Consider the following 20,797-nt stretch of genomic DNA (forward strand, 5'->3'; position numbering starts at 1 on the left):
ACAAGCGCCACCCCCTTGATGTCCTAACAGACGTCTAGGACAACCACCTTAAGCAGCTTAGCCACCATACTTAGATAGCCCATTGCTGCCTTAAGCAGTCTTGTTGTCATAGTTAGGTAGCTTGCTGCCATAGATATCCCCCTTGTTGCCTTAAGCAACTTACACCTGTACTTAGCTGGCTGCAAGCACCAACCCCCACTCTGTCCCAGACTACATCTAGGACAGATATGGTATAAGTGCCAAAGTCATGTGATTGAAAATGTTGTCTGTTTGTGTTACAACCCCAAGAATCATACCATTGGAATTGGACAATTTTTCTATTATTTTTAGCATTTTTGTCCTGGATGTCCTTAAGGGGCGTCAAGGCAGCGGGCGCTTGTGGCCGTATAAGACTGAGTAAGGAACCACTTAAGGCGGCAAGGGTACTACCTACAACAACGAGCTACCTAACTACAATGTCCACACGCTATAAGGCGGTGACAAGCTACGTGAGTACAGTGAATCCAACGCTTAAGGCGTGTATCTAAGTAGTTACTGGGCAGTAAGGCCCTTGTACAGTTGGGAGATGCAACAAGAGGTAATCAACCTGGGTGTTACCATGGTTGGTTGGCCTCCTTATATATTCTACAAGCTAGCTAATTACAAATGTACCATATCAAATACTGTATCAAATAAGAACCCTGCTCCGCAGTTGGCCTTACTCATGCATATGTGTCACTGACGTGTCATAGTGATGTCATCAGGTGGAGGTGGCTACGTGTGCTGAGGTAAGCGCAGAAGGGGACGTGGCTTGGCGCTTAGCGTATGATAAAGCGCCAAAGTCACGTGATTGAAAAGGTTGTCTGTTTGTCTTTGTTTAAATTCGAGAAAATGGGGATAAATCCCCTGGTATCAATTGTGTCTACAACACTGCCCCCCCTCTAAGGGCCTTGGCAGCGCCAAGGGCCTTCTTTTTCATATCTTTTTCGTATTTTTCTAAAAAATTTTCCGCATTTTTTAAGTTTTCTTGGGGTTCCCACGTGTTTTCTTCAGATCCATACCCCTTCCATTTGACTTGGAAAAACCACTTCCCATTCCTTTCTTTGGCATTGGTTATCCCTTCCACCTTGTATTCTTCTTCTCCGTCCACGGTGACTGGTGGAGGGCAATTCTTGAAGGTGCGTTTTTTGTCCCTCTTGACCTTAGATAGGAGTCCTACGTAGAAGACATTGTGGATTTGCATTGTTGGAGGGAGTTCTAGGCAGTAAGCTTGGTCGGAGATTTTTTCAATAACCTTGAATGGTCCTAGGCGTTGTTCCGTTAGCTTGGGACTCAGGGTTTTGAGGTTGACATTTTTGGCGTCCAGCCAAACTTCTTCTCCAATCCCAAATTCTGTTGGGTTTCCTTGCTCTCCGGCTATCATCCGTTGTTTAGACTGCCGGAGCGCCAACTCCACTTCTTTCCACTGTGCCTCCATTGCTTGGGCCAGGTCGTCCGCTTCTGGTACATCCGTTGGTACGTTTGATGGGGTTAATGTAGGTTCCCATCCATACAAGGCTTTGAAAGGGGTCTTGCCCGTGCTGCTATGTACGGCATTGTTGTACGCAAATTCTGCCATTGGGAGCCATCTGGTCTAATACCTTTGATTAACCCCCAAGTAAGCCCTGAGAAAATGTTCAATAGAGGGGTTGATGCGTTCCGTTTGTCCGTTGCTCTGGGGGTGATAGGCAGAGGAAAAATGAGGGTCAATGCCAAGGTGTTTGTATAGAGCCCGTAAGAATTTGTTGTTGAAGACCCTCCCTTGGTTGGATATGGTCTTTTCTGGCATACCATGGCATTTCCACACATTTTCCAGGAATAGTTCCGCTAACTTGGGTGCCTTGAGTTTCTTGGAGCATTTTACAAATATCCCGTACTTTGTGAAACTGTTGACAATTACTAGGATTGAGTTGTTGCTTCCGTCCTTAGGGAGGTCTACTATCATGTTGTAAGACACGTGCTGCCAGGGCCTGACGGGGAGTTCAAGAGGCTGAGGGGGAATGGACGCGTATTTGGGCTTCCTGATCCGTTGACAAGTCTTGCAGGAATCCACGTGCCAGTAGGTGTCAGCACGGATGCCAGGCCAGTAGTAGCTCCTTGATACCAACTCCAGGGTGCGCTGTCTTCCCGGGTGTCCTGCCAAGGGACTGTTGTGGAAGATGCGGAGTAGGTCCGTCCTTAGTGTTCCAACGTCAGGGACTACAATCCGTCCTTGGTAGAAAAGTAGACCAGCCTCCATCTTGTAATCTTTAAACGCGCGTTTGATAGAAGGGGGTGCTTTGGACTTGTTTTGTAGGAACTGGAGGATTTCCTCCAGTGATTTGTCCTGGTCCAGGGATGACTCAATCTGGCGTTGTAGCTCTTTCTCCAGTGTAACTAAGGCAACGTTGGCAAATACTGGGCCTGGCAACATGGACTGGGGTTCTGGTGGAATGTCTGCGTGATCCAATTGTTGTGACAGGGCATCTGGTTTTCCCAATTGTTTTCCTGGCCTGTATATGATTTGGAAGTTATACCCGGCAAGGAGTAAGTGCCATTGTGCATGGCGTTGGTTGAATGTGCAGGATTCCTTCCAGTATTCTAGGTTGCGGTGGTCGGTAAACACAGTGACTGGGTGCTTGGTTCCTTCTAAGAAGATCTGCCAGTACTCAAAGGAACATATGATTGCAAGGAGTTCCTTATTGTGGGTGTTGTAGTTCTGTTCAGCACCTTTGAAGGACTCTGATAGGAACCCTAGTGGGTGCAAGCGGCCGTCTTCCTGTTGTTGGCTGAGTATGGAACCTAGAGCTGCGCCGGAGGCATCTGTTTCCAGGAAGTAGGGTTTGGACGGATCAGCGTGGCAAAGGACCAGGGCGTTGGTAATGGCATCCTTTAATCCTTGGAAGGCTTCTTGTTCCTTGGTGTCCCACTTCCACGGCGTGTCTTTCTTGACCAAGTTATGTAACGGTCTAGCCATGTGGCTAAAGTTGGCAACAAAACAACAAAGGAAGTTGGCGAATCCTAGAAACAATTGGACTTCTTTAACCTTAGTAGGTACTGGCCATTCTTGTACCGCCTGGATTTTGAGCTTATCCAGGCTAAAACCCTTATCTGAGACAATGATTCCCAGGTATTCCACAGAGGTGACGTGGAACGTGCACTTGGATGCCTTGCAGAACAGTTGGTTCTCCATTAGTTGCTTCAGGACCTCATGAACGTGTTGTGTATGTGATGCGTCATCCTTAGAGTATATCAGGATGTCATCAAGGTAAATGATGACGCATACATCCAGCAAATCCTTGAATAGTTTGTTCATGAAATGCTGAAAGGCGGCAGGGGCGTTTGTTAAGCCAAAGGTCATAACCAGGGATTTGTAGAGGCTGTACTTAGTTTGGAATGCAGTCTTCCATTTGTCACCTTCTTTTACCCATACGTTGTTGTAACCCCAATGTAAGTCTAGCTTAGTAAAGACCTTGGCACCGCAGAGCTGGGCCATGAGGTTGTCTGGATGGGGAAGCGGGTAGACGTTCTTCTTGGTGCAGTTGTTAAGGCGGCAATAATCAACAACCAAACGGCGGGAACCATCCTTTTTGGGTACGAACATTACGGGGGAACTGATAGAAGATTTACTGGGGCGGATCTTGCCTGCCTTGAGTTCATCCCTGAGCCAATCTTTGAGCGTGGCGGATTTGGCGTCAGTCATGCTATATAGCAGAGAGTTCAAGGGGCCTTCTTCTGTTAGCTTGATCCCAATGTCATAATGCCGGTGCAGGGGAAGCTTATTGAACTCTTCCTCTCCAAATACCTTGGCGTATTGATGGTATTTGGAAGGGACTCCTTTGAGGGGGTTTTGATCAGCTTCCTCCTCTTCAGCAATGGCTACATGTTCTGGTGGTGCATGGGGAAAGGAGAGGGTGCGTTGATTCCAATTGATCTCTGGATTATGGGCATCTAACCATTTCAATCCCAAGATGGCGGCGTGGGACCCTGTGTTGCAAATTAAGAAGGTCTCAGTCATATGTTTGCCATCAAAGGAGAAGGTTAGGTTAGCCTTCTTCCAAATTTTGCCAGCCTGGGGGCTCAACCCATCAAGCATAGTAACGGTGCGGGGTGAAGGGAGATCTATGAGAGGGAGGTGGAGTGCTTCCGCGGTACGGGGGTGGAGGAAAGATGAGGTGGCGCCTGAGTCTATCAGGACTTCTAGTGATTCCGCTTTTTTCTCTGGTGTGATCAAAATGGTGAAGAGTGGTGACATTTTACTACTAGATATATTACAAAATTTGATACACAAGCCAGAGTCCTTGGGGTCCTTGCGCGCGGCAGCAGGTCCCCTTAGTCTTTTCCCAATTTGGGTCCAGACTCTTTGCCAACCTTGGCGGCTTCTTTCTTGACGCCTTCCTCCTTAGGCGTGGCTTTCCAGCCAGTGCGGCATTCCGCAAATTTGTGGCCCAATTTGCCGCACTTGATGCATAGGCCTTCAGCCCTGCGGCGGTTTTGTTCCTCCTTGGAGACAAAGTTGGGGTTGCTGGAGAGGCGCCCTGGTCTTGTGGCCTGTTGGCCGGTACTTGCCCCCCTGTTGGGGGTAGTGGTGGAGGTGCCAGGCTTATTACCCCTTGGGTGGCTGGCGCGCTCTTCTCAGAGGGCGTTATTGATGACCAGAGCCGCGTTCTGCAGCTTGAGGAGTGTTGTAGGGCGCCGCTCTTGAGTAGCAATGAGGCGGCTGACCTCCCAGTGGAGGCCACGTGCAAATTGCCCACAAAGGGCAGCGTTGTTCCAGTCTAGGTCCATGGCAATGGTCCTAAACTTTGTGATGTACTCAGCGCAGGTCCCCGTCTGAGTAAGTTGTGTAATTTGCCGCTCGGCGGCTTGCGTGGCATTGGGATTCCCGAATGCAGCAAAAAACTCCGTCCTGAACTTGTCAACTGTTTGGATAAGGGCCCTGTGGGACCCGAGTTGATCGAGGTGGGGGTGAGCCCGGGCTCCTGCTACGTCCTTCATGTTCATTAGGAGGAACAACAGGACCTCCTGATCCGTGGGGAACATCCGTTGATTTAGACGTACCCATGCCAACATCCGCGTGAGCCATTGGCGGGCTTTGTTCCCTATCTTCCCTGTATAGGCGTCAGGGTGGTCCACCTTGACCGGGGCTTGATAAGCGGCTACAGGGGCCACTGGTTGTGGGACTTGGGGGGAGCGGAGTTGGATAGGCAAAGGCGGAGGGGGAGTATAGCCTCTTGGGGGGGCCCGGACTGGGGTTGGTTGAGCAAAGGCAGGGGGAGCTTTAGTGGGGTTGGCCCAGGCAACAAGGGGCGCACTAGGCGCTGGGAGAGGGTTGGTTTTTGGTAAGGGCCTGGGCGTGGCCTCAACTGCCGGGGGTTTCCGGTCTTCTGGTGTGTGCAGGACTCCACCCCTAGCCTCAATGCAAGTGAGGGCTTGATCAACTGCTCCCATCCAGTCTTGGGCTTCCTTTGTTGCTTCCTTGGTTTCTTTGAGTTCCCGCTTGAGCCGGAGGACTTGGTTTTGCAATCCCAGGATAAGGGAGATTGCTCGGCTGAGGGAGACTTCCCCATAGACCTCTGGTTCAAGGCTTGTTGACTCAATGGCAGTTGCCGGAAGAGTGGGTCCCAACTCTCCTTGATTGAGAGGGGATTGGGGACAAGCGGAACTCCGGGAACGGGTTGCCATTTCATGGGGGTATGAGCGGCCTTGGTGGGAAGCAGTGCGCTGGGAGGCGCGGGAGGAAGCGCGAGAGGGGGTACGGGAGGTAATGGTGGGCAAGATGGGGGAGATGGGGGCTGTGTAGCCAAGGGTGCCTGTCGTAGACACAGTTGATACCAGGGAATTTATTCCCATTTTCTCGATTTTAAACGAAGACAAACGGACGACATTTTCAATCACGTGATCTCGGCGCTTATAACATACGCTAAGCGCCGAGCCACGTCCCCTCCCGCGCTTAGTCAGGATACGTAGCCACCTCCACCTGATGACATCACTATGACACGTCAGTGACACGTATGCATGAGTAAGGCCAACTGCGGAACGGGGTTCTTATTTGATACGGTATTGCATATAAATGTATTTGTAATTAGTTAGCTCTGTAATATATAAGGAGGCCAACCGACCATGGTAACACCCAGGTCAATTACCTCTTGTCGCATCCCAACACTGTACAAGGGCCTTACAGCCCAGTAAGATACTTAGTTACACGCCTTAAGCGTTGTTCTTGCTGTACATACGTAGCTTGCCACCGCCTTACAGCGTGTGGTCATTGTAGTTAGTTAGTCCGTCGTCGTAGGGTACATCGCCACCGCCTTAAGCGGTTCATTGTAATAGTCACCCGGCCACAAGCGCCTGCACCCTCGACGTCCTTACAGACGTCTAGGACACTAGGTAATCGACCTTAAGTCGGTTGCAAACCGTGCCTACCAGCACCCACCACACTCAGCCCAACAACGAGAAGGAACCCTGTACTAGCACAAGGGAAATACCGGAGATCGGGATTGCCTTTTGCTGTTAATAATCAAACCAGCGTCGTCCCCTCCTAGTACCAAATTGCTACAAGGCAGGAATTCCCTATTGCCCGCATACCCTGGTTGCCGCACCTTTTACCAGCGGACCTAGACAGCCGATACACCCGCTTGCAGAGATTGGGTTCTACATCACGCCCAACCACGGCTGTGATTAGTAATTCCTACTGTTCAACGCTAGGTCGTTTGACGCAAGGTCTTAGCAATCGAGTAATAAAGCGCTCATAAGTCCTGACACAGGCACCTACTAGTCCCCCTATTTTCACCATTACATCCCGCACTCCCACTTGCTCATCCTCGCGGGCATCCTCTCACGCTGGCCGCTCCTACCCCGCTCCCACCATGGCAACCTGTTCCCGGACATCCTCTCAAGCCCAATCCCCTTTTGATCCAAGAGACCTGGGATCCCGACTTCTGACAACCACCCCTATCGAACTTGGGGAAGTCTCCCTCGAGCGGGTTACCCACCTCCTCCTTGGCCTCCTCAGCCAAGTCGAGAACCTCGAGCGGAAGCTTGAAGAAGTCAAGGAAACGGGGATCGAAACCCAAACCAACGTTGAAAACATTTCCCAAACCGTCGATGTTGTCAAGGATGGGCTTTGAAGCCTCCAACTCCATGGGCCAAGGACCCCAGAGACCAAGCCCCCGGTTGTGGAAGCAACACCACGACCCCTACAAAAAATCGAGCCTATTGGATTGGTTAGTGGGCCCTCCTTCTGGCCCAAGCAACCAAAGGGGCTTCCCAGCTTTGCCCAACCAGCCCCCCAGAGGGCCATACCTCCGCGAGTCCCTTCTCCCCTTCCATCTCCGCGTCTCCGATCCCCCATCGGAGCATCTGCCCCTCCACCTCTGGCTCCAGTCGCCGCCTATCCCGCTCCGGTCAAGGTTGACCACCCCGACGCCTACACAGGCAAAATAGGGAGCGAGGCAAAGCAATGGCTGACCCGGATGTTGGCCTGGACCCGTCTCAATGCACGGATGTTCCCCACCAATCAGGAGGTATTATCCTTCCTCCTGATGAATATGAAGGACTCCGCCGGGGCCTGGGCCCACCCCCACCTTGACCAGCTCGGCTCACACCGGGCCATAATTCAAACGGTCAAAGGATTCAAGGTGGAATTCCTGGCAGCATTTGGCGACCCTGATGCCACAAGGGCCGCCGAGCAGAAGATAACCTCCCTCACCCAATCCGGCACATGCGCGGATTATATTACGAAGTTCAGGACCTTAGCAATGGAACTGGACTGGAACAACGTGGCCCTCCAAGGCCAGTTTGCCCGCGGCCTCCACTGGGAGGTTAGTTGCCAGATTGCCACCCGCAAGCACCGACCCCGTACCCTCCTCGAGCTGCAAAACGCAGCACTCGTCATTGACAACGCTCTCCGCGAAGAGCGCGCTAGCCACCCGCCAAAGGATAATAAGTCTAGCAGACCATCCAACCCCGCAAGGGGGACGAGTACCGGCCAGTCCACGACCGGTTCAAAGAAACTCTCCGACGACCCAAATTTTGTGTTGGAAGAAGAACGCAATCGCCGCCGCGCCGCTGGCGCCTGTATCAAATGCGGCAAAATGGGTCACAAGTTCGCGGAATGCCGCACGGGCTGGAAGGCTACCCCTATTGAGGACAAGGGGAAAGCCAAGGAAACCGCCAAAGTTGGCGAAGACTCCAAGTACCAATCGGGAAAAGAGTAAGGGTGCCTGCTGCTGCGCGCAAGGACCCCAAGGACTCTGGCTTGGTTTCGGAAATTTGTAATATATCAATTAGCCACAATAGAATCTCCCCCCTATTTACAATTTCTATCAAACCAGAGAAACAAGCGGATTACTTAGAAGTCCTGATTGATTCAGGCACCACTTCATCCTTCATGCACCCCCGTACCGCGGAATCACTCCGCCTCCCGCTCATAGACCTCCCTTCACCCCGTACTGTTACCATGCTCGATGGGTCGAGCCCCCAGGCTGGCAAAATCTGGAAAAAGGCTAACCTAACCTTTTCCTTTGATGGCAAACGTATAACGGAGTCCTTCCTCATTTGCAACACAGGATCTCACGCCGCCATCTTAGGGTTGAAATGGTTGGACGCCCACAATCCAGAGATTGATTGGAACCAACGGACCCTATCCTTCCCCCATGCGCCTCCAGAGCATGTAGCCATTGCTGAGGAAGAAGAAGCTGACCAGAACCCCCTTGAAGGAGTACCCTCCAAGTACCACCAATACGCCAAGGTATTTGGGGAGGAAGAATTCAACAAGCTCCCGCCCCATTGGCATTACGACATTGGGATCGAGCTGACGGAAGAAGGCCCCTTGAACTCCCCATTATACAGCATGACTGACGCCGAATCCGCCACGCTCAAAGACTGGCTCAGGGATGAGCTCAAAGCTGGGAAGATCCAACCCAGCAAATCCTCAATCAGTTCCCCCGTCATGTTTGTCCCTAAGAAGGATGGATCCCGCCGATTGGTCGTTGATTACCGCCGCCTCAACAACCGGACAAAAAAGAACGTTTATCCACTTCCCCGCCCCAATGACCTGATGGCCCAGCTCCGTGGTGCCAAGGTTTTCACTAAATTGGACTTGCGATGGGGATACAACAATGTCCGTGTTAAGGAAGGGGACGAATGGAAAACCGCCTTCCGCACCAAGTACGGCCTATACAAATCCCTGGTTATGACCTTTGGCCTGACAAACGCCCCCGCTGCCTTCCAACACTTCATGAACAAATTGTTCAAAGACCTACTAGACGTTTGCGTCATCATTTACCTTGATGACATCCTGATCTACTCAAAGGATGACGCAACTCATACGCAACACGTCCATGAAGTCCTGCAGCGGCTACTAGATAATCAACTGTTCTGTAAGGCATCAAAGTGCACATTCCACGTCACTTCTGTGGAGTACCTGGGAATCATTGTCTTGGATAAGGGTTTTAGTCTGGATAAGCTCAAGATCCAGGCAGTACAGGAATGGCCAGTACCCGCCAAGGTCAAAGAAGTTCAGTCATTCCTGGGGTTTGCCAACTTCCTCCGTCAATTCGTTGCCAACTTTAGCCACATGGCCCAGCCACTGCACAACCTGGTCAAGAAAGACACGCCATGGAAATGGGGCACTAAGGAACAGGAAGCCTTCCAAGGACTAAAGGATGCCATCACCAACGCCCCGGTCCTTTGCCATGCAGACCCGTCCAAACTGTACTTCCTGGAAACGGATGCTTCCGGCGCAGCACTAGGATCCATATTGAGCCAACGACAGGAAGACGGTCGCCTACACCCCCTAGGATTCCTGTCAGAATCATTCAAAGGGGCGGAACAGAACTACAACACGCACGACAAGGAATTATTGGCAATCATCCGTTCCTTTGAATACTGGCGTATTTTCCTGGAAGGAACTCTGCACCCTGTCACTGTGTTCACGGATCACCGTAACCTAGAGTATTGGAAGGAATCCCGTACATTCAACCGACGGCACGCCAGATGGCACCTGTTGCTAGCCGGATACAACTTCCAAATTGTTTATCGCCCCGGGAAACAATCAGGGAAGCCAGATGCGCTCTCACAACGATTGGATCATGCCGATATCCCACCTGCCAGTCAAACTATGCTCCCCGACCCTGTCTTTGCCAACATCGCACTAGTAACCCCTGAGAAGGAACTCCAGCGCCAAATCGAGGTCAGCCTAGACCAAGATGAATCCCTGGAGGAAATATTACAATTCCTCCAAAATGAGTCTAAGGCACCCCCGTCCATCAAAAAGGCATTCAAGGATTACGAGATGGAGGCCGGTCTGCTATTTTACCAAGGGCGCATTGTGGTCCCAGATGTTGGTACCCTGAGAACAGATTTGCTTTGCATCTTCCACGATAGCCCATTAGCTGGACACCCGGGTAGGCAACAAACTCTGGAACTAGTATTGCGTAACTACTATTGGCCGGGCATCCGCGCAGACACGTATTGGCACGTGGATTCATGTGAAACTTGTCAACGGATCAGGAAACCTAAATACGCCTTGATCCCTCCGCAACCGCTCAAACTCCCATCTAGACCATGGCAACACCTTTCCTATGATATGATTGTAGACTTACCAAAGGATGGGAACCACGACTCCATCCTGGTCATAGTAGATAGCTTCACCAAGTACGGGATCTTTGTCAAATGCTCCAAAAAACTGAAAGCGCCCGAGCTAGCGGAGTTATTCCTGGAACACGTATGGAAACGCCATGGAATGCCAGAAAAGACAGTATCGGATAGAGGAAGGGTCTTTAATAACAAATTCCTACGGGCTCTTTACAAACGCCTGGGGATTGACCCGCACTTCTCATTGGCTTACCACCCTCAGAGCAACGGCCAAACGGAGCGGGTGAACCCTTCCATTGAACATTTCCTTAGAGCATACTCAGGGGTGAACCAAAGGGACTGGACCAAATGGCTTCCCATGGCGGAGTTCGCCTACAACAACGCCGTACATAGCAGCACGGGCAAAACTCCCTTCAAGGCCTTATATGGTTGGGAACCCACCCTAACGCCTTCCAACGTACCAACGGACGTCCCAGAAGCAGACAATCTGGCCCAGACTATGGAAGCACAGTGGAGCGAGGTAGAGTCTGCTCTCCGGCAATCTAAGCAACGAATGACAGCCGGGGAAGACGGGAATCCAACGGAGTTTGAAATTGGAGAAGAAGTATGGCTTGACGCCAGAAATGTCAATCTGAAGACCCTAAGCTCAAAACTAACGGAACAACGCTTAGGGCCATTCAAAGTCACCGAAAAAATCTCTGATCGCGCGTACAGACTTGAACTCCCACCAACCATGCGCATTCATAACGTATTTTACGTGGGTCTACTATCAAAAGTTAAAAGGGACAAGACGCGCGCCTTTGAAAATCGCCCACCGCCGGTCACCGTGGACGGAGAGGAGGAATACAAAGTGGAAGGGATAACCAATGCAGAAGAACGCAACGGGAAATGGTTTTTCCGGGTAAAATGGAAGGGTTATGGCTCCGAGGAGAACACATGGGAACCTCAAGAGAACTTGAAAAATGCGGGGAAAATTTTGAAAAAATACAAGGAAGACATGAGAAAGAAGGCCCTCGGCGCTGCCAAGGCCCTTAAGGGGGGGCAGTGTCGTAGACACAGTTGATACCAGGGAATTTATTCCCATTTTCTCGATTTTAAACGAAGACAAACGGACGACATTTTCAATCACGTGATCTCGGCGCTTATAACATACGCTAAGCGCCGAGCCACGTCCCCTTCCGCGCTTAGTCAGGATACGTAGCCACCTCCACCTGATGACATCACTATGACACGTCAGTGACACGTATGCATGAGTAAGGCCGACTGCGGAACGGGGTTCTTATTTGATACGGTATTGCATATAAATGTATTTGTAATTAGTTAGCTCTGTAATATATAAGGAGGCCAACCGACCATGGTAACACCCAGGTCAATTACCTCTTGTTGCATCCCAACACTGTACAAGGGCCTTACAGCCCAGTAAGATACTTAGTTACACGCCTTAAGCGTTGTTCTCGCTGTACATACGTAGCTCGCCACCGCCTTACAGCGTGTGGTCATCGTAGTTAGTTAGTCCGTCGTCGTAGGGTACATCGCCACCGCCTTAAGCGGTTCATTGTAATAGTCACCCGGCCACAAGCGCCTGCACCCTCAACGTCCTTACAGACGTCTAGGACAGTGCCTGTATCAGGACTTATGGGGCGCTTTATTGTGCTGGCGCTAAGAGCTTGCGTCAACCGCCTAGCGTTGGACAGTCCTTATTGACCAATCAACTGCCATGTACAGGCGTGATGTGGAACAGGTTTTCTGCAAGCGGGTGGATCTGCTGATTAGCTCTGCTGACAAAGGGTGCGGTGACCGGTGGTACGCGGATGATTAGAATCTGTCTGCCTTATAGCAATTTGGTACTACCTGGGGCCAACGCTAGTTTGATTATTGATAGCAAAAGGCGAGCCCGATCAGGTGATTTCCCTTGTGCTAGTACAGGGGACCTTCTTGTTTGTTGAGACTGAGTGGGGTGTGCTTGGTGGGCACAGTTTGCAACCAACTTAAGGTTGATTACCTAGTGTCCTGGACGTCCTTAAGGGGCGTTGAGGCAGCGGGCGCTTGTGGCCGTATAAGACTGAGTAAGGAACCGCTTAAGGCGGCAAGGGTACTACCTACAACAACAAGCTACCTAACTACAATGTCCACACGCTATAAGGCGGTGACAAGCTACGTGAGTACAGTGAATCCAATGCTTAAGGCGTGTATCTAAGTAGTTACTGGGCAGTAAGGCCCTTGTACAGTTGGGAGATGCAACAAGAGGTAATCAACCTGGGTGTTACCATGGTTGGTTGGCCTCCTTATATATTCTACAAGCTAGCTAATTACAAATGTACCATATCAAATACTGTATCAAATAAGAACCCTGCTCCGCAGTTGGCCTTACTCATGCATATGTGTCACTGACGTGTCATAGTGATGTCATCAGGTGGAGGTGGCTACGTGTGCTGAGGTAAGCGCGGAAGGGGATGTGGCTTGGCGCTTAGCGTATGATAAAGCGCCAAAGTCACATGATTGAAAAGGTTGTCCGTTTGTCTTCATTTAAATTCAAGAAAATGGGGATAAATCCCCTGGTATTGATTGTGTCTACAACAATTTTTTACGGACTTAATAGCTTTTATTCTTTAATCACATGATCTTGGCACTTATTATGCCAAGGTGCTGCGCTGAGATGCCGTGCCAAGGGCGCTTAGGAGAAATCCACGCTTCTGCACAGCCCGCAGCTTGCTTCCTTTTTCACATGTAGTCTTCTTTTCACACATGCACAGACCACATGTACTTAGTTAGTTTGTCTATAAATATAGCAGGAAAATTGCTTGGAGACCCCAAGTTGATTTTACCTTGTCTCATATCCATTGAGGAGGCACCCCAGCCAGCTAAGTAGCTGGCCCCCTAGTAGTAGTCACACTTATTCCTTATTCACTCACCACACCTCCCAGGCCTCAGGCCCCTTTGTCAACAGTAGTTAGCAATAGTAGACTGCCATAAGCAGAAGTAGTATAGCCTTAGAAAGTAGATTAGAAAGCAGTGTCTGTAGTAGTATGGCCTCAAGCGCCCGCCCCACTAGCAAGTACCCACATTACAGTGGTGTACAACAGTTTGTCTTTGTTTAAATTTGAGAAAATGGGAATAAATTCCCTGGTATTGAGTGTGTCTATGACAACTGCATAAGGCAGTGGGAAGCTATCCTACAGTGACTAGCTAACTAACTGCAGCCACAAGATTGTTGTAACTGCACTGTAAGGTGGGCTACTTGCTAGTGGGCAGACACTTAAGGCTGTACTACTACAGTAATGATCTAACTACGTAAGGCTATACTACTGGCTAACTGCTTAAGGTGGCAACTAATGGATTCTTGGTGTTGTACACCACTGTAAGGTGGGTACACACTAGTGGCAGGTGCTTGGGGCTGCAACTAATACAAGGTCAATCTGACTAATTGATCTGTCTAGGCTATACTACTGTAACTGCTGATGCTTAAGGCATTCTACTTCTATCTACTGTCAATGGAGGGGGCCTTAGGCCTGGGAGGTGTGATAGGTCTATCTGAGGCAGGTGAGCAGTGTACTACTGATATCCCAGCTACTTAGCTGGACTTCTGGGACCTGTCTGTAGAGAGAGACAAGGTAAAATTGACTTGGGGTCTCCAAGCAATTTTCCTGCTGTATATATGTCAAAACAAAGTAAATACATGTGGTCTGTGCATGTGTGAAAGAGAAGAGTGCTGCGGGCTGCACAGAAGTGTGGATTTCTCCTAAGCGCCCTTGGCACGGCATCTTGGCGTGGCATCTTGGCATAATAAGTGCAAGATCACATGATCAAAAAGGTAAAGATACAAGGTTTGGAAAAAATACTAAAAATATTAGAAAAATAGCGCAAGTCTGGTGGTATAATTCAAGAGGGTGTAACAAAGATGAATCAGGCTATGAAAGAATTGATATCTAAAATCAGTATGTATTGATCTTGATTTCAGCTCAATTCTCACTTAAACACATGCACTGATTTTCAGCATTATAACCTTGTACAGTGAAACCTAACCACCCCACAACCTTCACCATATTCACTTGCAGAAAGAACATATTATAGGCAATATTATATATACAGGACACTTGCTACTGGGCTGGCTAGCCCTGTTCTTGAATTAGAAGCAACATGAAGATCAGTCAATCAGCAATAGCAAAACTTTTTTTACCTCATATACAGAAAGAGCAACAGGCCAAGTGGTGTGTGTTTATCTCCCATTGTTCCGGAAGTATGGTAGACTTTTTGGTGTCCGGCTGAGTAGCCTAGGCCTGTTGCTGACATCATTGAATAACAACATGTGGTGAAGAGCAGTAATCTATGATATGATATAACTGCTCTTCCCTTCCAGTAATAGTAGTACATAAGGTTAAACATAGGGCAAGGTAAAGAAGAATTTTCCCGCTACTCAAAACCCAAGGTTGGTTAAAAGCTAGTCTGGGCACTGTTGAGTATGACTTGAGATGGAAACTGGTATGCACGGATGTGCGCGGGTCTAGTAGCGGTGTGCGCTCTACCCAAGAGACCTTCATTAAAATTTCACTAGTGTATCCGCCCAAGTTGCATTAATCCACAGCTCAGTTCTCAAGTCTGCATGGTTTATGATGTGGAGGATATGAGCAAAAACATCCGGACCCGCATGTACCCACGTGGACTTGTTTCCATTTGCAGATATGACATTCAACATGTCATAGGGATTCAATCGAGATGTATGGTAAAAGGCATCCAGGGAAGAGCACCGTCATATCGAATTATCCTTCAAGAAACACTCTCTGCCCAACCATGCATGTAACCTAATTAAATTCACCTTTTGTCCCAAGCTTCCCAGATTTGGGGTGGTCCACTCAGATAATCAATACTGACACACCACAAGCTCTCTGAAGAGAAATGGAGACAATCCCCTATATTAAATGAGGTATGTAGATCAATAACAAAATCTTAGTATCACTATCCAAGATGGTGCTCTTGTCAAAACAATACCTTGCAGGTCTGAATTTGCTGCAGCCAGCTGTAGTAGTTGCGTATTAAGTAAAACTAGGGCTCGCCAAGTTGGATTCTGCTTTGTCAACGTGACAAACGTGCAAAAGTCTCACAAACAACTCATTCACAATATATACAAACTCAACACGGTGGGGCTAGAAGCGGAACCTTATTAATTTGTTGTGCTGCTAAAGCGCAAATTGCATGAAAAGCCAATACCTATAGGCCCATATATGCGAAAAGCAATAATCATGATCCGATCCACTTATCATCACCATTGAATCGGTTTGTGTTACTGGTTCTTGCTCATCTTTTGATCAGATTGAGGTCATAGCGGTACTTAGATAACCAATTAGTGCCCGGAACCCAAGCGAGCATATCAAGTAGTGCATGCCACCTGCCAGTATTTAAATACATCACTTTGTCTCCCTAACTGCACTCCCAAGCTCTCTCCATCTGTCTAGTATGGCACCAAACCTTATGGCTGTTTGCCTTGCTGTTTCCTTCTTGATTCTTGTCTTAATACAACGTTACATTCTTGGAAACTTGAGCTTTGGTAGAAGTCTTTGGCATCCACCCTCAATCCGGTCTCTACCAGTCGTGGGGCATGCCCTCTCACTCCCATCTGGCCTAGACCACATAAATTTCCTGGAGATGGGGAAAAAACTGGGCAGTATGTCGCTATGATAGTTAGATCTATGAGCTCTGGTGTTTTCTGATGTTTTTGCCTAAACTTATGCGCATTTAGGCGATATTATTTATCTGAACATCATAGGGAAATCCGTCATCATACTCAACTCTGCTCAAGCTGCTTTGGATCTTCTTGATAAACGTTTGGCTATTTATTCCAACCAAACCACTGCCCCCATGGTAAACAACCGTGAACTGTGAGTTCACTGTTAGCGTTTACTTGGGCTATCCATGTATGTCAACAAAAGCTCACCCCATTTTTCAGACTTGACTGGCCAGAATTTGCAGGGATGCTGCCGTACAATGACCTTTGGCGCCGTCAACGTCAGAGGATGACAAACTGGCTCAATCCACGTTCTGTAAGTCATTTCAGCGGCCTCCAGCAGGACGAGGCATGTTTGCTTCTTGGAGGCTTGCTTGAGCTGTCGGGAGCCTCTGGCCTTTTTGTAAAATTAAAACACCAACTTTTCTTTTGAGTAGTTTCCGATTTCCGAAATCAAAACATCTGTATACTAATGTGAAAGACCCATCCAGTAGATTGGGGTCAACTATGTTGAGGTCGACCTACGGATATTGTCCTAAAGATGACCAAGATTTGATCTATGTGAATGCCCTTCAAACCTCAATCAATCTTCTTGATGCTGTAATGATTAGCAGTCAGTAACATCCACAAGCTCTGAACCCAGGTTAATAAGCTAAATGGAACGGACAGACTTTTGGGTCAATGCGTTCCCAATCCTTGCTAGCGTTCCTGATTGGGTTCCTGGAACTGGTTGGAAACGTACCGCCCGGGAATGGAGAGAACAAAAGGTCAAAGCTATCAACACGCCCTACGAATGGACAAAACAACAGAATGTACGTATAAAGATTCACACTAACTCTCAACTATATTATTAGAGCAATTGTCTCATTCAAGGCTACGTTCAGGCAAAGGGAGATTTTGAGCACTCATTTCTTGGATGCTTACTGGATGACAATGAATCTACTGGTGAATCATGCACGGCCAAGCAAGAGAAGGAACTAAAGGAACTGTGTTACACCTTGTTTGTTGGTAAATATTTTGCTCGACATTTATTATCAGAACGCTATATATGTTTAACCTAATCCAATATCAAACAGGTGGTACCGACACAGTGAGTCATTCCCTGTGTGCTACATTTTACATATATCCTCACCCATGCAAACCTATAACCAGACAGGGACAGCTCTTTTGAGCTTTGTTGCAGCCATGGTGGCTCACCCAGAGGCTCAAATAAAAGCACAGGCCAAGATAGACTCTGTTATTGGCTACGCAACTAGATTACCAACACTTGCTGATGCTGGCCAACTACCCTACGTCCAGCAACTTATTCTTGAAGTTATACGCTGGTTGCCTGTAGCACCAACAGGTAAGATAATCAATGTATTTGTACTTTTTTAAACAAAAACAAAAATAAACCTGATCCTTGGGTGCATTACAGGGGGACCTCCACATCAGTGCTCCCAGGACGACGTTTACCGAGGATATGATATTCAAAAGGGGACTATTGTGTAAGTCAGGGAGCTTTGACCTATATTATAGTTAACTCTATGCATTGAATCTTGCCAATCGTAGGACGGTTAATCTTTGGTAAGACGAAACTTCACACTTTGCACCTATAGATGCTAACTACATACTTTGTTGAAAGGGCATTAAGTCGCGATGAGACTGTCTACAACAACCCTGAGGTATTCGACCCCGAGAGGTTTGCTGATTCAAACGTGACCGCTTTGCCAAACTTCGGATGGGGGAGACGGTAAGTACTTATCAGGCATCTGATTATGGGTGATGTACATCGCTATTCACCATACATTGTTAGTAAATGCCCTGGAAATCACTTTGCCGAAGCATCTCTCTTCCTATTTATATCTTCGATGCTCACAACCTTTACCTTCTCTCGCAAGGTAGACCCAGATGGAAGGGAAGTCACCCCCAAGATTGAGGGAGACTATAATAACCTTGCCCTGTGAGTTGTAGACCAACCCTTCAATCCTTTTGTTTCTATACTCATCTCATGAAGCATACTCAAACCATTCGAGTTTGAACTGTCCCCACGATCTGAAGAACATAAACAACTTGTCATTGATAACATGCCCAAGGATTAAGAGTACTCGAGACAGCGGAGCAGCGGTTATGTGTAATGCCAAAATAAATGAAGCTTCTCAACTTGTAAATGCCATACATGTTCTAATCTGTGTCGTTGGATCACAATGGTGGGGTGGTGGAATAAATAAATACGAAGTCGATGTATATGTGTGTAAGTGAATATATACATGTATGCGCATAACGCAAGTATAGTGAAATGTGCTGTGAGTTAGGAAGAATACGGTAAGAAGTTGGGGCTGTCAAGGGTGCGTTAGCATCGCTGGTAGGAGAGACTAGGGCACCAAGACACAAGGGACGCTCGCGGGGTAGGCGGTCATCCTTCCCAGCTACAGAGTGGAGTGACGGGTAGGAAAAGAAAGAACTGCGTCCACCTCCGTAAAGGCGGGGCAGTAAATGGATTGTTCAGAGTCACATGTGGACGGAAAGGCAGGTAAGGAATTGCGACTCCCCACATGAATAAGTGCGTGCTGTGACACCTTGCTGGCTCCGTACATGATGAAAATTCGTTTGAAACGAAATAGATCCCAGATACCGTGTCCGTATAACCTCGAGCTATATGGTTTTGATATACCCTGAACCATTGGTCGGCTCAGGTTACTACAGTTGGAGACCTTGCGAATGAACTTAATTTTTCTTACACTGAAATTGACGATAGCTGGAAGGCTAAGTTTGAGTGAGTCAGTTTTACTCTATCATACCATGCTCATGGCTTGATATTGTAACACGTAGCGTCCGGATACGGTACTAGGCTGTGATGATTGTAGGTAATAGCTCAATGGCACAAGCTCGCAAGAGCACATCCCAACCAGCTTGCCGTTACCCAGCCCAACACGCCTACAAGAACAACCTCATCAAGACGGGTGGCTCGATGGTCATGACTATCGGTAATGTTCATCACTGGCCATATCCCGGGTGAGGCTTGGTAAATGGGTTGGCGGGTGTGATCGAGAGCTCGACTCGGGGGTTGCGCGATTGATCTTAAACCTATTCGGTAAGCCTAAGCGCTCGCCTCGCCGTTTCAAACGGCGTTACTGACTCGGCTTGTTCAAGTATGAACACCATGTATGTCAATGCATCCAATACATCATGTTCACCCAGCAAGACATTCTTCTTATTAGAGCCCCTGGAATAACAGACACCTAACTCTTCTCAAGCTTTTCGCCGGAAGCACGAGATAGTTTATTCAAATCTCAAGAAGAGAAACTACCTGTCGGGCATGTCGGGACGCCCGAAGAAACCGCCGAGGCATATATTTTCGCCGCGAAGGTAATACAGATCCAGTTACTTTGTATAAAGCTACACATTTGGTATCACTAGCGCACTTATCTTACGGGCCAAGTTATCGTTATTGACGGTGGAGGAGTGTTGGCTTGAGTCAAAATGTGTGGCCCTATGGTTCTCGTTACAACCTTGAGTACCTACTCTCTAACAGAATATTAGGATAAATGTTCTCTGATAGAATTGCCGTTTAATCTTCGTATAAGTTTGGTCTTTCGATACGGTTGAATGGCTTTTTGGGGCGGAAACTTGGCTACATAATAATGCACGTCGAGTATATGCACAGTACTATATGAAAGCATGATAGATAGGTTGCACTCGAAAACTAAAATATTCAACCCATTGGCATTACTAGCATGTACGTATGAGGATAATTTATACACCAAGCCATATTACTCTAGATTCATTCTCGATCTCAAAAGTCCCAACCCCCCCTGGACGCTTGCGAATAAATAAGAGCCAGCCGGGTTCGCAACTGGGTAAACTGTTAGATTCGTCTCCAATAGTGTAGGAGCGGGAGCGCATTACCTTTACATGATAATCTCGCACATTGAAAAGTTCGACCCCGAAGTCTTGGTCGATTGAGTAGCCTCAGAAGTCTGGTTCGTCATACCAGCGGCGCCTTTTAAATCAAGAGTTCAAAATCAGATACAAATAATTAGTGGAAAAAAGACTCACTGTTGGCCTCGGTCTTCCGAGTGACAGACTTGTCGACGGGAGCGACAAAGGTGGAAGCAGAAGTGAAAAAGTCGGCCATTATAAAGTATGAGTAGAATGTGAGAGCTCGAAAGATCAGAAAACACTGAACGATGAGGATGATGATACTCAACCTGCTCCGATATGTTCACCTTTTTATACTCATCCCTCACCTTCCCTCCCTCCCACTCCACTCAAGAAACGAGTCACCGGGCGCCACCCAAGCGACAAACCTGTACCCACGCGCGCATCCGACTCATGCGATGCAAACCTGGTAATAATGATCCCACCACCGCCGGACCCGGAGCGCATCTAATTTACTAATCTGGATATCTAGAGCGCTCGCCGTACCGGTGACATTCCCACTCGCGATCGATCCGAGCGCCCCGAAACGGACGACATCAACACCATCTGTAGAATAAATGA

The 20,797-nt window shown here is 48.3% G+C and overlaps 6 protein-coding genes across 6 annotated transcripts; 3 read left to right on the top strand and 3 right to left on the bottom strand.

Annotated features, from left to right (window-relative positions):
* Nucleotides 1-901: 901 nt before the first annotated feature.
* On the bottom strand, nt 902-4,252 carry RhiXN_05750 (Retrotransposable element Tf2 protein; the record flags this gene model as incomplete). The annotated part of the gene is made up of 2 exons (XM_043325566.1): nt 902-1,562; nt 1,620-4,252. The coding sequence occupies 2 exons, from the start codon at nt 4,250-4,252 to the stop codon at nt 902-904; spliced, it is 3,294 nt and encodes a 1,097-aa protein (XP_043180998.1).
* Nucleotides 4,253-4,329: 77 nt separating this feature from the next.
* Nucleotides 4,330-5,850, bottom strand: RhiXN_05751 (Retrotransposon gag protein; the record flags this gene model as incomplete). Its single annotated transcript, XM_043325567.1, has 2 exons — nt 4,330-4,599; nt 4,654-5,850. 2 exons carry the CDS (start codon nt 5,848-5,850, stop codon nt 4,330-4,332), a joined length of 1,467 nt encoding a protein of 488 aa, XP_043180999.1.
* Nucleotides 5,851-6,866: 1,016 nt separating this feature from the next.
* RhiXN_05752 (Retrotransposable element Tf2 protein) lies at nt 6,867-11,659 on the top strand (the record flags this gene model as incomplete). The annotated part of the gene is made up of 3 exons (XM_043325568.1): nt 6,867-7,109; nt 7,167-8,212; nt 8,290-11,659. 3 exons carry the CDS (start codon nt 6,867-6,869, stop codon nt 11,657-11,659), a joined length of 4,659 nt encoding a protein of 1,552 aa, XP_043181000.1.
* Nucleotides 11,660-16,822: 5,163 nt separating this feature from the next.
* On the top strand, nt 16,823-18,396 carry RhiXN_05753 (cytochrome P450 family protein; the record flags this gene model as incomplete). Its single annotated transcript, XM_043325569.1, has 10 exons — nt 16,823-16,928; nt 16,985-17,127; nt 17,170-17,323; nt 17,392-17,405; nt 17,468-17,660; nt 17,733-17,802; nt 17,867-17,881; nt 17,940-18,047; nt 18,111-18,257; nt 18,312-18,396. 10 exons carry the CDS (start codon nt 16,823-16,825, stop codon nt 18,394-18,396), a joined length of 1,035 nt encoding a protein of 344 aa, XP_043181001.1.
* Nucleotides 18,397-19,172: 776 nt separating this feature from the next.
* Nucleotides 19,173-19,771, top strand: RhiXN_05754 (Enoyl-(Acyl carrier protein) reductase; the record flags this gene model as incomplete). Its single annotated transcript, XM_043325570.1, has 3 exons — nt 19,173-19,309; nt 19,552-19,663; nt 19,715-19,771. The coding sequence occupies 3 exons, from the start codon at nt 19,173-19,175 to the stop codon at nt 19,769-19,771; spliced, it is 306 nt and encodes a 101-aa protein (XP_043181002.1).
* A 434-nt stretch (nt 19,772-20,205) lies between these two features.
* Nucleotides 20,206-20,432, bottom strand: RhiXN_05755 (uncharacterized protein; the record flags this gene model as incomplete). The annotated part of the gene is made up of 2 exons (XM_043325571.1): nt 20,206-20,297; nt 20,354-20,432. The coding sequence occupies 2 exons, from the start codon at nt 20,430-20,432 to the stop codon at nt 20,206-20,208; spliced, it is 171 nt and encodes a 56-aa protein (XP_043181003.1).
* Nucleotides 20,433-20,797: the final 365 nt, after the last annotated feature.

This window comes from Rhizoctonia solani, chromosome 6 (assembly GCF_016906535.1).
Source record: "Rhizoctonia solani chromosome 6, complete sequence".
Classification (NCBI taxonomy): Eukaryota; Fungi; Basidiomycota; class Agaricomycetes; order Cantharellales; family Ceratobasidiaceae; genus Rhizoctonia; species Rhizoctonia solani.